Here is a 14,102-nt window from a genome sequence, read left to right on the forward strand (position 1 = left end):
GATCAGCCAACCATGAAGAGTGGCTAATGCAACTAATAGATATCTCTTCATAGTCAATACCTTGCTTCTATTGAAACCCTTGCACTACAAGGCGAGCCTTGTACTTGTCTAAAGTCCCATTAGCTTTTTACTTGATCCTAAAATCCCACTTGGTTCCGATGACTTTCTTATGACTTAGAGGATCCACCAAGGTTCAAGTCTCATTCCGATCAATACTTTGTAGCTAAGAGCCTCTTGCCAACTTTTTGGCTAAGAATGCCCTATATCAATGATGCAAATGAAGCTTGAGGGGAATACTAGGCCGACCTTCTAGGGCCCTGTGAATTTGACATGGTACATAATGGGTCTTGTGAAGAGGGCTTGGGAGCTGAATAAGTCATCCTTGAGCTACTGTACCCTATATGTTAGATTTATGCTTTAGGAAATACACTCATATATACTTAGAGAAATCATTGTACTCAAGATGCCCCAAGTGATAATGCCAAAGACATTCATTGTTCGCAAGCTCCCATGCGGTGTAAAATCGTGGAAGTAGTGGGACTTTGAGCCCTTAGCTGTTAGCTTGTAGTCATGTACTATAGGCCATTAGGCTGTGTCTCATTACGAGCAATCACTAGTCTAGTTTGGGAGTCAGGAACCTTGAGTAAAGTAACTATAAAGAAGACTGCTCACCCCAACAGGCAAAGCTACTAAATAGAAATCAAGATCACTCCAAACTGGGGGACATAATAGATATCATCCAGTGTAGTGAGATTCGGACCCTGATCAATAGCAAAGTTGACGTGACCTTAAGCTTGAATCTTGACTGAGGAGTTATTCTTGACCAAACATGCTTAGTTGTAGGGGCTTAGGTGAGAAAAATGTCTTGAATAGAGGTCATGTAATGTGTCGCTTCACAGTCCACAATTCAAACAAGAGAAAAAGTGCTCGGCTACAAAGAGTGAGCCTTTGCAGTCACCTCATAAGGAGATAACTCGCAGATGTGAATGAGACTTGAGTCCTTGGATGTCTGTAAAGAGACAAGGCGAGCCTCAATAGACCAGTTAGACAGCCCTCTAGCATTGAGAACGAAGTCGATTGTGATGGGTTGACCAGTGGAAGTGTGGGTTTGACCACGCCATTATCCTTGATTTGGCTGCCACTACTTTGCCTTGGTTTTATCGAGGGTTATCGGATTGAGGGGCAGGGGTAGAGTCTTTGATTTTGGTTGTGTGTCTCTTGCCTTTGATTGACACTTCTTGTCAAAATGGCCAACCTTTTGATAATGTTGACAATGCTTGTTCTTTTTAGGTATATTTTGCCACTCGGGTTTGAGAGATGATTGGGAGATACCTTGTGACTCACCAGCTTGGTTTTGATGTGCATTTTGTTTTTGGTTTGGTTTTGTTTACCCTTTCCTTGCTGCTCCTCTTCAAAAGTGGTAGTGAGGGTCCCCTCTAAAGATGGACTATGAAATTGATTGAATAGTCAAACGTAACATAGTAGCTGAGTCCTGACACTCAAATTCATAGGAGGTGGGCATGGTAGGATGTGAGATCACGTGCTGCACAAAATGGAAGTATTTCCTTGTTAGCTCATGTCATCAAAGGACTTAGGAGGCCCTGTGGTAAAGAACTTAGCGAGGAGGGGTCGATACTTAGCCGACTTGACCTTAAGGTCACCTTGGTCATTGATTTTGGAGTTTTGAAGTTGATGGGCAGGTCACTTGGATGCTAGGTTAAAGTGTTGTAACTGTAAGTGAAACTTAGGGAGAAGACCTTGCATCAACTTGACTATGGCAGAGACACTCCTAGCCTTCCATGAAATTACAAGTTTGTATGGAACAAGCGTAGGATTGGGTTGGGGTCCCAACCCTTGTAGAAGGTCCCATAGGTTTTTGAGAGTCGAATACATGCCTCGTTAGATTCATTCAAGTGGTGTAATTAGACCCGTTGAAATGAATCTTGTTAGAGAAAGTGTGCTTGGTCGAAAAGGAAGATGAACCATGAGGTGTCAAGTAAGAAGGATACAGGTAGAAGCGAGGGGGATAACTTATAATTAGGAAGAGGTGGTGGGAACGCAGAAATAGACTTTGAGTGTCCATATGGTGCCAAATGGTGAAGGCACTGGAATGTGAATGTTTCCATAAGGTGCCGACGGAGATGGATGCATTTGAGCAAGGAATCCTTGTCCAAATGTTGGTTGGGGCACGGCGGAGTGACCCATAGGTCCACTAGGTAAAGCCATGAAGGCAAACTATGGTACTGGCTGATTGATGCTTGGGTAAGGAGGGGTAGGGACTCAATGTTGGGTGTAATGCAAAGGTGTATAGGATGAAAGATGAGCCTCCCCTAAAGGTGCATGAGCACCACCTAGAATTGGAGATGAAGAGTTCCTAAAGGTTGTGCCTATGTTTGATAGACCCCCCAGTGTGGTGTGTGCAAAACCATGTGGTGACTGATATGCAAAAGTGAATGGTATGAAAGGTGATGGTGATGCAGCGGAAGAAGTGGTTGGGATGGGTGGGTTTGAAAATTGTAGTGATACATTGAATTGATTTTGATTAGTTGAATGAGATTGAAATGATGGTGAGGATGCTGTATGCAAAGTAGATGATGCACCAAACTTATTCTGACTATTACAAGCATAATGAAATGAAGAAAGGGAAGAAGAAGAGATACCAGACTTTTTCTTGTAATCACCCCCTTCTTGTATTGACATACGTGAGTGGGTCTTCAATGGGAAATTTGCCATGATCGGTATATGGCACTCTTGCTTCAACTTGTTCTTTACCAACATGTTGCAAAAGCGGTGAAGAAAAAGAGATAGATGAAGGAACAGAAGTAGAGACTTGTGTACCTTGCACCGAAGTAGTAGAGAGCTGTAAAAGAAGGCATGATGGGAGGCAAGGATGCATGATAATGGAAGATTATGCACAATGGTGGGGGAGGGGAGGATGTGTGCTGGCTAGTAGTCAATCAAAGTCTGCAATCAAGAGGATTCATGGTATATCAAAGTCTGCAATCAAGAGGATTCATGGTATTGAGGCTTGTTGGTATTTTCATGCTGGTTAAACTTGTTTGGTGATAGGGTTCATTTGCATCACTCAAGCTTGTTTAGTGAGACAGTTTTTGTGCACAGTCCACTATGTAGATTCTTAAGAAAAAAATAAATACTTTTTAAAGTTAATTTATGTTTTGGGTTCACCATGCTCCTTATTTCATGTTGTTTTGGTGCAGGAAGAACTCTGTGTGTTACTAAAACAACTAGAATCCTGCTTTAATGAACTTAAAGACATGGAAGAGCAAAGGCAAGGTTTTTAGTTCACAAGTTTTTAAGACAAAACGCTAGCATACCTTAGCTTTGTGGGTTAATGTTTTCTGTTGTATGAATTTGGTGGCATCAAGCAGGAAAGTTGCTGAAGTTGAAGAAGAAGGTTCAGCAGCTGATAGATCAAAGCAGAAGATTCAGGAGAAATACTTGGATATTGAAGGGCAGGTATAACTTGAAGACTATTATTGAAGTTCTGTTTCTCAGGAGTAAGAAAATTTAAGTACATTTTCTGTAGTTCGTAAGCACTTATTTGAGTTCTCAAATCTGCCTGTTTGAAAGTCTCTCTTCTAAAACATTTTCTGGAGGAGGTTCAGAATTGTGAAGACAAGTTTCTGCTACATTAGAGGTTAATACCTTCTTTAGGTGGAATTGCTTGTGGTGATCCCCCTTTTATTGCAGTTATTCAAACACAACTTTGGTATATGTCATTTTCATATTTCTTTGGGTGTGATCTTCCTTAAATGAGACTTTTTATTTCAGGTATGAAAAGTCACATGGTAACCTGCTAGACACATTAAGGTGATTAGTTATGTTCAGTGCACATTGTGTACATTCCTAGAGCCTAGAATCCTGAATGTATTCAGCCTGCGTATGCTGCAAGTACATTTATAAACAATCCTAGAGCTTGATGCACTATATTAAATCTTGATCACAAGTGAGTTGCTCACAAAATGCAAAACACGGGTGCTTGGAAGGTATGTTTAGGCCATAGTGGCTGAGACCTCCAAACAGAGCATGATTGTTCTTCCCACACAAAATAAACGCTCTTCAGATCTCTCTGCTTGTTGAATAACTGTGCCCTGAAGGCTGCAATCTGTCCAAAACCGCTATAACCTGCTATAGGTGGAATTGCTTGTGATGTGATCCCTTGTATTGCAGCCATATGACCACAACTTTGGTAGATGCCATTTTCATATTTCTCTGCGTATGAGATGCCACTCTTTTTCTTCCTATAAGCGAGACTTGTTTTCAAAGTTTGAAATAGTCACATGGTAACCCTCCAGACATATTAAGGTGATTGGTTGTGTTTAGCGCACATTGTGTCCACATGTTACATTATCCTACTGCTGGGAATCGTGAATGTGCTCAGCATGTGTTCGCTGCAAGTACATTATACACAATCCTAGAGCTTAATGCACTATATTAAATCTTCATTACGAGTGAGTTGCACATAAAATGCAAAGCATGGGTTCTTAGAAGATATGTTTGGGCCACATGGCTGAGACCTCCAAATAGAGCACAATTCTTCCAGCACAACATAAGACTCTTTGAATCTCTGTGCTCATTGAATACATGGCCCCCTTCTTCGCGAGTGCTGTAGGTGGAATTGTTTGTGATGTGCTCCCTTGTATTGCAGCTATTCAGTTGTGCTTTCTGTACTTCTGTGGGGGTGAGATGCCATTCTTTTTCTTCCTTAAATGAGACTTTTTTCAAGTATGAAATAGTCACAACCGTAACTCTCTACGCACATAAAGTGATTGGTTATGTTTAGTACACATTGTACACACATTACATTACCCTAAAGCCTGGACAATGAATGTTTCAGTATGTGTATGCTGCAAGTACCTTATACACAATCCTAGAGATTTGAATGATGATGGATTTGTGCATGTCTCTGTTTAGACTTTTGTTAGGGTGCCATGGGTATCTGAGTGTTGCTTACCTCTCTTATGATTGCCAAATTGTTTGCATCTGATCCGGGAATTGACACTGCAGGTCATAAATATATTTCGAACTGTAGAACTTCTGAAAGATGAAGTCCAATCCTTTGCCTCTTTAGCCTCAGGGTACGTGGACACTTACCTAGAGTTAATGTCGGTATACTGCCTGGTTATAAGGACGGTTTAATAACACCAAATTCAGAGCCTTTATTCCTGAATCTACACTGTCAATCATTTTTCTGATTCTCATTATTGTGTTCGCAATACGAATTGTATGTACTGTTGTATGGTTGAATAATAATGGAAGAGAACGAAATTGTTGAAAAATTCAGTGTGTTGCTTTGGTGGATGGCTATTTCCTGATCTTGGCCAGTTCTTGGAGATCTTTTATTATTTTGCAGGCAGTATGCCTGGTAGTTCCATCTGCTTATTCAGGGAGGACAGCTGCAAACTCAAGGAGGAGAATGTGACATACTTGGGCTGTGGCCCACATGACAGATGGTACTAATTGTAAATAGTATGAAAGATGGAGGAGGTGATTGGGCAAGCAAGGAGGGTGGAAAAAATGCTAATTGTAAAAGAAAAACAGCCCTCATATTCTTTTAAATAAGTCAAAAGCCTTAATTAAAAAAAAATTTTGCAAAAGTTTTTTTGGCACCTTATTTTGCAAAACGAAACGAAACGTTTCACATGTTTCAAGGTTTCGTGTTTCGCTAGGATGAACTGCGTTTTTTGGTTACTATGGTCCATACGTATATTGTGGTGAGACAAGAAATCCATTGTTAGAGAGATGTATGAAGTGGCTCTAGTGAAACTCCATCTATGGTCCTAGAGGGAGGGACAGTTGGATCCAAGTCCTTCCTATCTCAACTCTCAGAACGTCGGCCCTAATGATTGAATTCAGCTCAGATCAGCTTGGGGGAAGTGGAGGACAGTCCAGGCTATAGTCAAAAGGCGGGACCTGGACCCTGGTCAATATCCAGCCCATGTAAGCTTATCCGTGTCACCACCTTTGAGTTCCAATGTTCCTTCTCACTTGCCGTAGTTATCTAGAGGATGTCAATACTAGTCTCGGATATTTCTAACATGGGAGCTCCTATAACTTGTGTAAGAAGATCACTACTCTAAAGAGTGCCTCCACGACCATAGGTGTTGCCCCTAAATCTGCTATGATGATAGGGCTCTTTTCCAAGTCACCATCTTTGAGTACCAACATTCCTTTTCACTTGCCTCTTCTAGCTACTTGGAGGTGGTCAATGCCAGTGTCAGATTTCTCTAGCACGGGAGCTCCTGTAAATTGTGTAAGGTGGTCATTGCTCAAAGAGTGCCTCCACAACCATAGATGTTGCTCGTACCTCTTTTATGATGATAGGATGTGAGGTGGAGGCCTTACTCCTAATCATGCATGATATCATCATTGTCAGTGGCCTCTCTATGCAGACCTAGCTATTTTAATGGTCTTTCTCTAAGCATGTTTGATTAGTGAGTGGGCTCAATCATTTGTGGTATAGGCTGCAACCCCAAATCGCAGTTCCATATTGAAGAGTAGGTGGAGTTTCAAACAACCATAGCTTGGTGTGAGGTTCTTGAAAATGTAGTGGACAGTGGGCACTTTGACTCTCAAGGTCCCCTAGTGCTGCATATCCTCATGCCAACTAAGGCTCAACTGCCCCCTTCAGTGAAAATCTTGGGCCAAAGGAAGGGACTCCCATGTATACTCACTCTCTCACATGTTCCACTCTACCTCCCCTGAATGTGAATTGATACATAGATCGGGGCACTCATGTTGTTGAAGTGTCAAATAGTACAACCTTGCTTTCTAAGATCCATTGCGAGATCTCTATTTGTGCAAAAGGCATGTAGTGTATCCAAGTGATGCTACAAGCCCTTTAGTGAGCTCACTTCCACATTTGGAGATAGAGACATTGGTCGAGTAGCAGAAACAAAACTTCGGAAGCTATGACAAGGTAACTGCCCTGCCTTTGGTTATGTATCTGAATTTAGGCAATTAATATGTGACCTCACCTGGCATGAGGAGTATTTTATCAGCCAATTCAAATGGGGTCTTCGAGATGACTTCAAGAATCTCATGCTCACTATGCTTGAGTATCATACAAGCCATCCGGTGTGATAATAGATTGTTTGAGAGGAAGTAAGAAAAGCGAGAAGAATTAAGGCCTCGCCAATGGAACCCAGCCCCAATCAGAGATCCAATAAGAGAAAAAACCAAGCCCAAACCGATGCAAATAGAAAATACCAAATTCCAAGCCTTGATCCCACAAGAAAAGCAAAGACAAAGAGAGAATCATCTATGCCTATATTACGGAAACCCTGGACACATCCCCCTAAATTGCCCAAATAAGAGGGCAAGAAACCCAAGAGTTGCTGCAACCATTCTCGAGCAGGAAAACAAGGATGTTCGATTGTAAATGAGACAGTACAACCGGACCTTGATATAAGAAAGAGTCTCTTGATTCCAACCACACCCATGGAAACTTTTCTTGTCACACTCCAGATGATCCTGTCGAGGAAGACCCTTTGCCTCAAAGCCTTGATCAACTCCGGGGCCTCCGCATGTTTCATTGATGATGGCTTTGTGAATAGATACCAAATTTTAGTACTCCAAAAGACCAATCTTGCATCGGCTGAAGTTGTGGAGAGAAGACCTCTAGCATCTAGAGATATTACCAAGGAAACCCAACCACTCATGGTAACTCTTGGCGATCACAAATCTTGTGTATGCTTTAATGTCATATCCAGTCCCACAAATCCAATCATCCTTGGAATGCCTTGGCTAAAGAAACACAATCCAAAAATTGATTGGATTAAGCAAAAGATTGTACGTCATGAGAATCAAGGAAAGTCGCTATATCTAGGAGTCAAAGCCCTTATGCACACAGCAAGGCAGGAACCGACCTACATGATATACCATATAACAAGCAAATATCAAGATTTCCGAGATGTTTTTGAAAAATAGAATGCAAATCTCTTGGCCAACTTTAGAACATATGATTGTGCTATAGAACTCCATGAGAAGGCTCAACCATCTTTTAGACCCATCCATCTACAAGCTATCCCCTAATGAACTAGCTGAACTATGCAAAACATTGATGAGAACTTAGCCAAGGGATTCATTAGGCACTTGAAGTCCCCTACTGGAGCCCCAATTTTGTTCGTGAAGAAGAAAGATGGGTCACTTTGAATGTATGTGGATTATCGAGGACTCAACAAGATATCGGCCAAGAATCGATACCCTTTGCCGTTGATACGAGAGCTCTTGGAACGCCTTGGAAAAGCCAAGATCTTCACAAAGATTGATCTACAAGGGGCTTACAATCTTGTATGGATTAGAGGAGATAAATGGAAGACAGCCTTCCGCACAAGGTATGGTAACTTTGAGTATATTGAGTTGATGACCGAACAAATGGATCGTCCAATGATTAAGGATCCCAAAACACTTTTTACTTCCAAGAAAGCTAATTTGGGGAAAGCCCAAGCACATTGAGATATGTTGAATGCTCAGATCCACTCTTTCATATTTCTCTTGCACACTGGTAATCATTTGCACATTTCAAGCATATGATGGGTGTGTGTCATATATGGTTGCACTTGGAGTAGCTTTACAACAGGATGATGCCCATGGAAAGGGTATCAATGAAAGTATAGACGCAAACCATGGATCCCAAGAAGTTTGCATCCATTGAGGATTACATTAACAGGCTGCAACAGCTGCAGCACAAGATCCTCAATGCAAGGAAGGTGATCTCCTCAAAGACATGGCTATTTTTCTAGAGAGTGTCTATGTCCTATAGGCACAAACCCCATTTGGAAGGACCTGAACTTTCTGTAAATAGACAAGCTGCCCATCATTCAGCTTCAATCTTGTTTTTGCAACGTGCATGTTCCTTCTCACTACTGTCCACACCTCATTTGTGAAGGATATCTCAGCTGGAGCTGTCCATCATTACTTTCTACCATCTAGCGCCTGCTGCCCAGCCTTCCACTGCTGTTGGCGATTGTTTTCAGCCTATGTTTGCTGTCATCTCACCTCCTGGAGTTGCCATACAGCTGTTCCTGTTGTCATCCTGTGCTGGCATTGGCATTTATGCTATGTTTGTACCTTTCTGCTGCTGTATTGCTGAAAACGCAGCTCCAGCCTACTGCGATTCGACCTGCATGCTGCCACCTTGACTGCTGCAAGCTCAACTGTGTTTGCAGATTTTGCACTGTCCACCCACTGTTGTCAGCTTCATGCAATTGCATTTGCTGTTGCCAGACACATCCGAAGGCTGCCTACTCGTTTCGGGATCTGTCAAAGTACAACACACTCTTTTGCTCATACTCTTTGCCCCGGCCCTCGAGACACGGGAGTTTGGGGGTCAATTTTCACCTTGTGTGGTGTGTTTGCTGCACGGAGCATTGTATCTATTCATTCATTATTTAGTCTCATAGTCTTCCGTGTTCACCGTCTTTGTGTTAACCCTAACCCTAATTATGTTTGTTTATCAATCTATGTGTTTGTATTTCTTTGCACTGCCCACCTGGTACAATGGGTTTTATTCTTCTTTAATCACTTTCGTTCAATTTGACACCATCACATGGAAAGGGTGGATGCCCATGGTGTTAGATCGACGAACCATGATAAAGCTTGACCACAAAGCAAAGTCCCAGTGAATCCCACCTTGGAAGCGTCATTTGGATACCTATCCGGTTGCATGCGGATATAGAGCTTTACTTGTTGCAAGAATCCCTTGAACTTCGAATAGTCACCATTGAACTTCTCTGGCATGCTGACCTTGGGTTTTCTTGTTGGGGATTAATAAACACGTAGAATCATCTAATCACTTCCTTTGTTGTTCTGCAAGTCTCGGATCTAGTCTTGCATCTCTTGAAGCCCAAGGCTTAGATGAATAGGGTGTTCTATTTGACGTTGTGCTTGTCGTTCATTCAAGTCTTGAATTTGTTGTTGCGGGTTTTGAAGGGAGGCCACGATTCTTTCAAGGGTCCCCTCCATGGTGCTTAGTAGGGGTTGAAAGTAGTCTTGCTGAACTGTTATGGGAGTGCTAGACTGTGCTCGAGAGACTAGACTAGATGCAAGATTTGTTACAAGAATTTCGATGACAAGATAATTCCACATAGGGGTACAAGGTACCATGAAACTTAATAGGATATGGAAAATCCCACAATGCAGGACCGTAGATATAGACAATAAGACTCAATAGGATATGAAGGATCCCACAACCCGGGACCCTAAATATGGATACAAGATATCAGAATTACAAGATCTTCCTCAATGGGGATGAACAAGATACAAGATAGTACTAGACAATATCTCGTACTGTGAGATTACAAAGTGACAAGACAACAGGAGTATAATGGAAGTCAAGACAAGACTAGATACCATGACTAGATAAGAACTAGAACTGGAACTCGAAGTTACTTACTTGGAGATCTCAACTCCTTGAGCTCCTGAGACTGGCATTGGCAAGACTAAGGAGCTCTATGGCGAGTCCCTCCTTTTATAGGTGTTGGAGAGTGGCCAAAGATCTTCTAGAATGTTCCATGATGACATTATCGATGATGCAATTCATGACATGGCATATCTTCTAGAAGGTTCTATGATGATATGGCAAGGTTGGGTTCTCATGGTTGACTAGAGGATGTCCTGTTAAGGGTGCATTTGCATGGGGTGTGGATTCATATGGCATGAACAAGAATTAATCTGTATACTTGATCATGATATGTCTATGACAAAAAATATGATTCACCTGTTAGATATGCTCAATGTCCCACCCTCGTAAGGTGCCACCAATGATCAATGGTGCTCAAAGTTGTAAGGCCCCCATTATGAGGAGAAGCCATATGTGAGCCTGGACATTGATTGAGTCCTGACTTGTATGTCAGATGAGGTCTATGTGACCAGATGGCAAAAAGTGACCGTTGTGGGTCTAATCTTTGGATTAGACAGAGTAGTTAAGCTGGTAGCAACTCGAGGCATATTGCATCGAGTTGTGGGGTAAGAGAGATCAGGGGCCCTAGCCAATGGTAAAGGGAATATTCCCTTGCCAACTAGTGGAGGTGCATATGGAAGGTCAACAGACACATGTGCATATGGAAGGTCAACAGACACATGGGCACATGGAAGGTCAATAGACACAGGTACATATGGAAGGTCATACATCATGACCCTCTTCACAAGCTATAAAAGCTAAACCCCTTCATAGCCATCTATTATCTATCCTTCAACCAGTCAGATTGTTCCAGCTAGTCTTAAGCACTTCACCTATCTTCTGTCTAGATCGCCATCTAAGCTTCATAGTGGAAGCGCATGGGTGGACAGAGCCATCTTTGTATCAATTGTTTGGAGATAAAGAAATTTTGTTATTCTCCTCTTATCTATTGTGTATTCTCTATCTCTTTCTCAGATTCTATTCGCTGCGCCGTGTAATTTTTACATGGTATCAGAGCCCAGGGGGCTCTAGGGATCGAAGAGTGCGCAAGAGGCAAAGGCTTCAACAACAAAGAGGAACAATGTCGTCTTCCGGAAGCGGTTTTGGCGCATCAGGAAGTGGTGCAGGACGTGGTGCTGCTGTACCAGCTATTCAAACAACATTGAGGATTCGTCCACCAACCTTTAACGAAGGCAAGTTAGATGGTACAAACTACACCTTGTGAAAGTTCAAAATTACAACTATCCTTGATTTTTATAAGCTTTTGGAAACTGTGCTGGGGACTGACACAGAATCATAGCCAACCCTCGACCCATCAAATTCTAGTGTGATGATTCCTCCGAATGCAGATCTTCTACGAGCTTGGAAACGAAGGAATGCATATGCATTGTGTGCCTTAGTTACAAGCTGTTCTGACAGTGTTCTGACTTTAATTCAGCATACAACCAAAGTATTAGAGGCTTGGAATGTACTGAGGAGTCAGTATGAAACACGAAACCAAACAAGGATTCAAAACTTGGAGAATCAACTAGCAGCGGAGAAGTTTGTTGAAGGAGAGATGGTTGAAGCATTCATCACTCGGATTAAGAATCTGTGCGATCAGATGGCTGGCGTTGGGATACAAAAGACTAGCAAAGAGGTAACTCGGAGGTGTCTTCGGATTTATTCACAAAAGTTTGATGGACTAGTAACTACCCTTAATACTCAAGTGAGACCTCAAGCTTTGGCTTTTGAGGAGTTTTGTGCATTATTGATGGAGGAGGAGTTGAGGCTGAAAGCTCGAGAAGGAAGCAACAATGGAGATGTTGCATTCTTTGCCAATGCAAAAGGCAAAGGTGGTTCCTCCATAAAAAATGATGGGAATAAAAAGAAGAAGGGCGGTAATAAGAAGTTTCAAGGAGAGTGCTTCTACTGCAAGAAGAAATGACATGCAATCGCAGATTGTCGTGTCAAGAAGGCAGATGAAAAGAATGGTACCCTTAAAAATAAAGGGAAAGAGACAGCCAATACGGCTGAAGCAGAGTTGGAGTTATTCATGGCGACCATTGAGGAAGTGTGCTCCTCAGCGCAAGAAGAATCTACCACTGACTCATGGATGTTGGATAGTGGGGCCTCTCGTCATATGACCAACAAGAAAGATCTATATAGTTTTATGCAGCCTCTATAAGAATCCATCATTGTGACGGTTGGAAATGATGCAAAATGCCCTGCTGCGGGCACATGTACTATTTCTTTTGTTGCTGCAAATGGTGAAGTTAAAAAGCTTTCAAATGTGTTGTATGTTTGTGAAATTAGGAGAAATCTATTATCAGTTTGCTGCCATAACTGATCTTGGTCATGAAGTGAGGTTCAAGAAGACAGGTGTAGAAATTCTTGACAGTGCTGGCAAAATTGTTGGCAAAGGAGAAAGAAAGAACAACCTGTGTGAGCTAAGTACTCTTATAGCCACCGCTAGAGTGGGCACAAGTAAGCTTTGGCATGAAAGGTTTGGACACATCGGATTTGCAGTGTTGAAGGAGATGCAAAAGCAAGGTATGGTTGCTCACCTACCTACAGTGACTGAATTGAAGGAACCATGTGAAGCTTGTATGATGGGCAAGCAACAGAGAAAGGCATTTCCACAGGAAAGAAAGAATAGAGCACAAGCTCCTCTAGAGTTGGTGCATGTTGACTTGTGCGGTAAGATGCCTACAGTTGATTGTTGATGACTACAGTAGGAAGATTTGTTGATTGTCTTCTTATTTTATGTTGATTGTCGATGACTACAGTAGGAAGATGTGGGTGTACTTCCTTCGTGATAAGGCTCAAGCTTTTGGTAAGTTTAAAGAATGGCTAAAACTTGTTGAGAATGAAACAGGAAAAGTGTGAAGAAATTTAGAACAGATGGTGGTGGTGAGTTCAACTCAAAGGAGTTTGAAGACTTTTGCAAGAGCAAAGGGATCAAGCGTCAATTGACGACGCCTCACATACCTCAGCAGAACGGTGTTGTGGAACGCAAGAATCGCACCATTGTGGAGATGGCAAGATGCATGCTAAAGGGCAAGGGATTGCCTAACCATTTTTGGATTGAAGCTGTTAATACTGGAGTCTACATTCTAAATCGGAACTACACAAAGGCTCTCAAGGAAAAAATAGGAATAACCACTATTCGCACAGTACTTGCAGTGGCCGCCCACAAGTAGTGGCCAGTTTACCAAATGGATGTTAAATCAGCGTTCTTAAATGGTGACCTCAAGGAGGAGGTGTACGCCACTAGAATTTGAGACCCCCCATTCTGAGAACAAAGTGTGTAAGCTGAAGAAGGCATTGTATGGGCTAAAACAAGCCCCCAGAGCATGGTACCAATGGATAGATAAGTTCTTTTTAAGCTTAAACTTCAAAAGATGTGCCTCAGATGCTAATTTGTATGTTTACAGGGATGATAAAAAGTCTGTAGTGATTGTCCTATATGTGGACGACCTTCTTATTACAAGTGACTATAAACATATGATAAACCAAACTCCAAAGGCTTTGAGTTCTGAGTTTGAAATGACAGACTTAGGCTTGCTGCACTATTGTTTGGGGATTGAAGTCTGACAAGAGCCAGGAAAGATCTTCATCTCTCAGAAGAAGTATGCATGGGAGATCTTAAAGGCGTTTGGCATGATCGAGTGCAAGGAGAAAGCTATACCTATGGAGG

The 14,102-nt window shown here is 42.1% G+C and overlaps 1 protein-coding gene across 1 annotated transcript in view; it reads left to right on the plus strand.

Moving 5' to 3' along the window:
- Positions 1-14,102, plus strand: part of LOC148033397 (uncharacterized) — a 111,345-nt gene that overhangs the window by 77,290 nt on the left and 19,953 nt on the right. The window contains exons 15-17 of the mRNA XM_087681306.1: positions 3,219-3,294; positions 3,395-3,477; positions 5,029-5,099. Of these exons, the coding sequence (XP_087537432.1) occupies positions 3,219-3,294; positions 3,395-3,477; positions 5,029-5,099 (230 nt within the window). The remainder of the gene's footprint in view (positions 1-3,218; positions 3,295-3,394; positions 3,478-5,028; positions 5,100-14,102) is intronic.

Source organism: Lygodium microphyllum, chromosome 7, assembly GCF_053477565.2.
Source record: "Lygodium microphyllum isolate KBCC chromosome 7, Lygodium_microphyllum_v1.1.10, whole genome shotgun sequence".
NCBI classification, from domain to species: domain Eukaryota; kingdom Viridiplantae; phylum Streptophyta; class Polypodiopsida; order Schizaeales; family Lygodiaceae; genus Lygodium; species Lygodium microphyllum.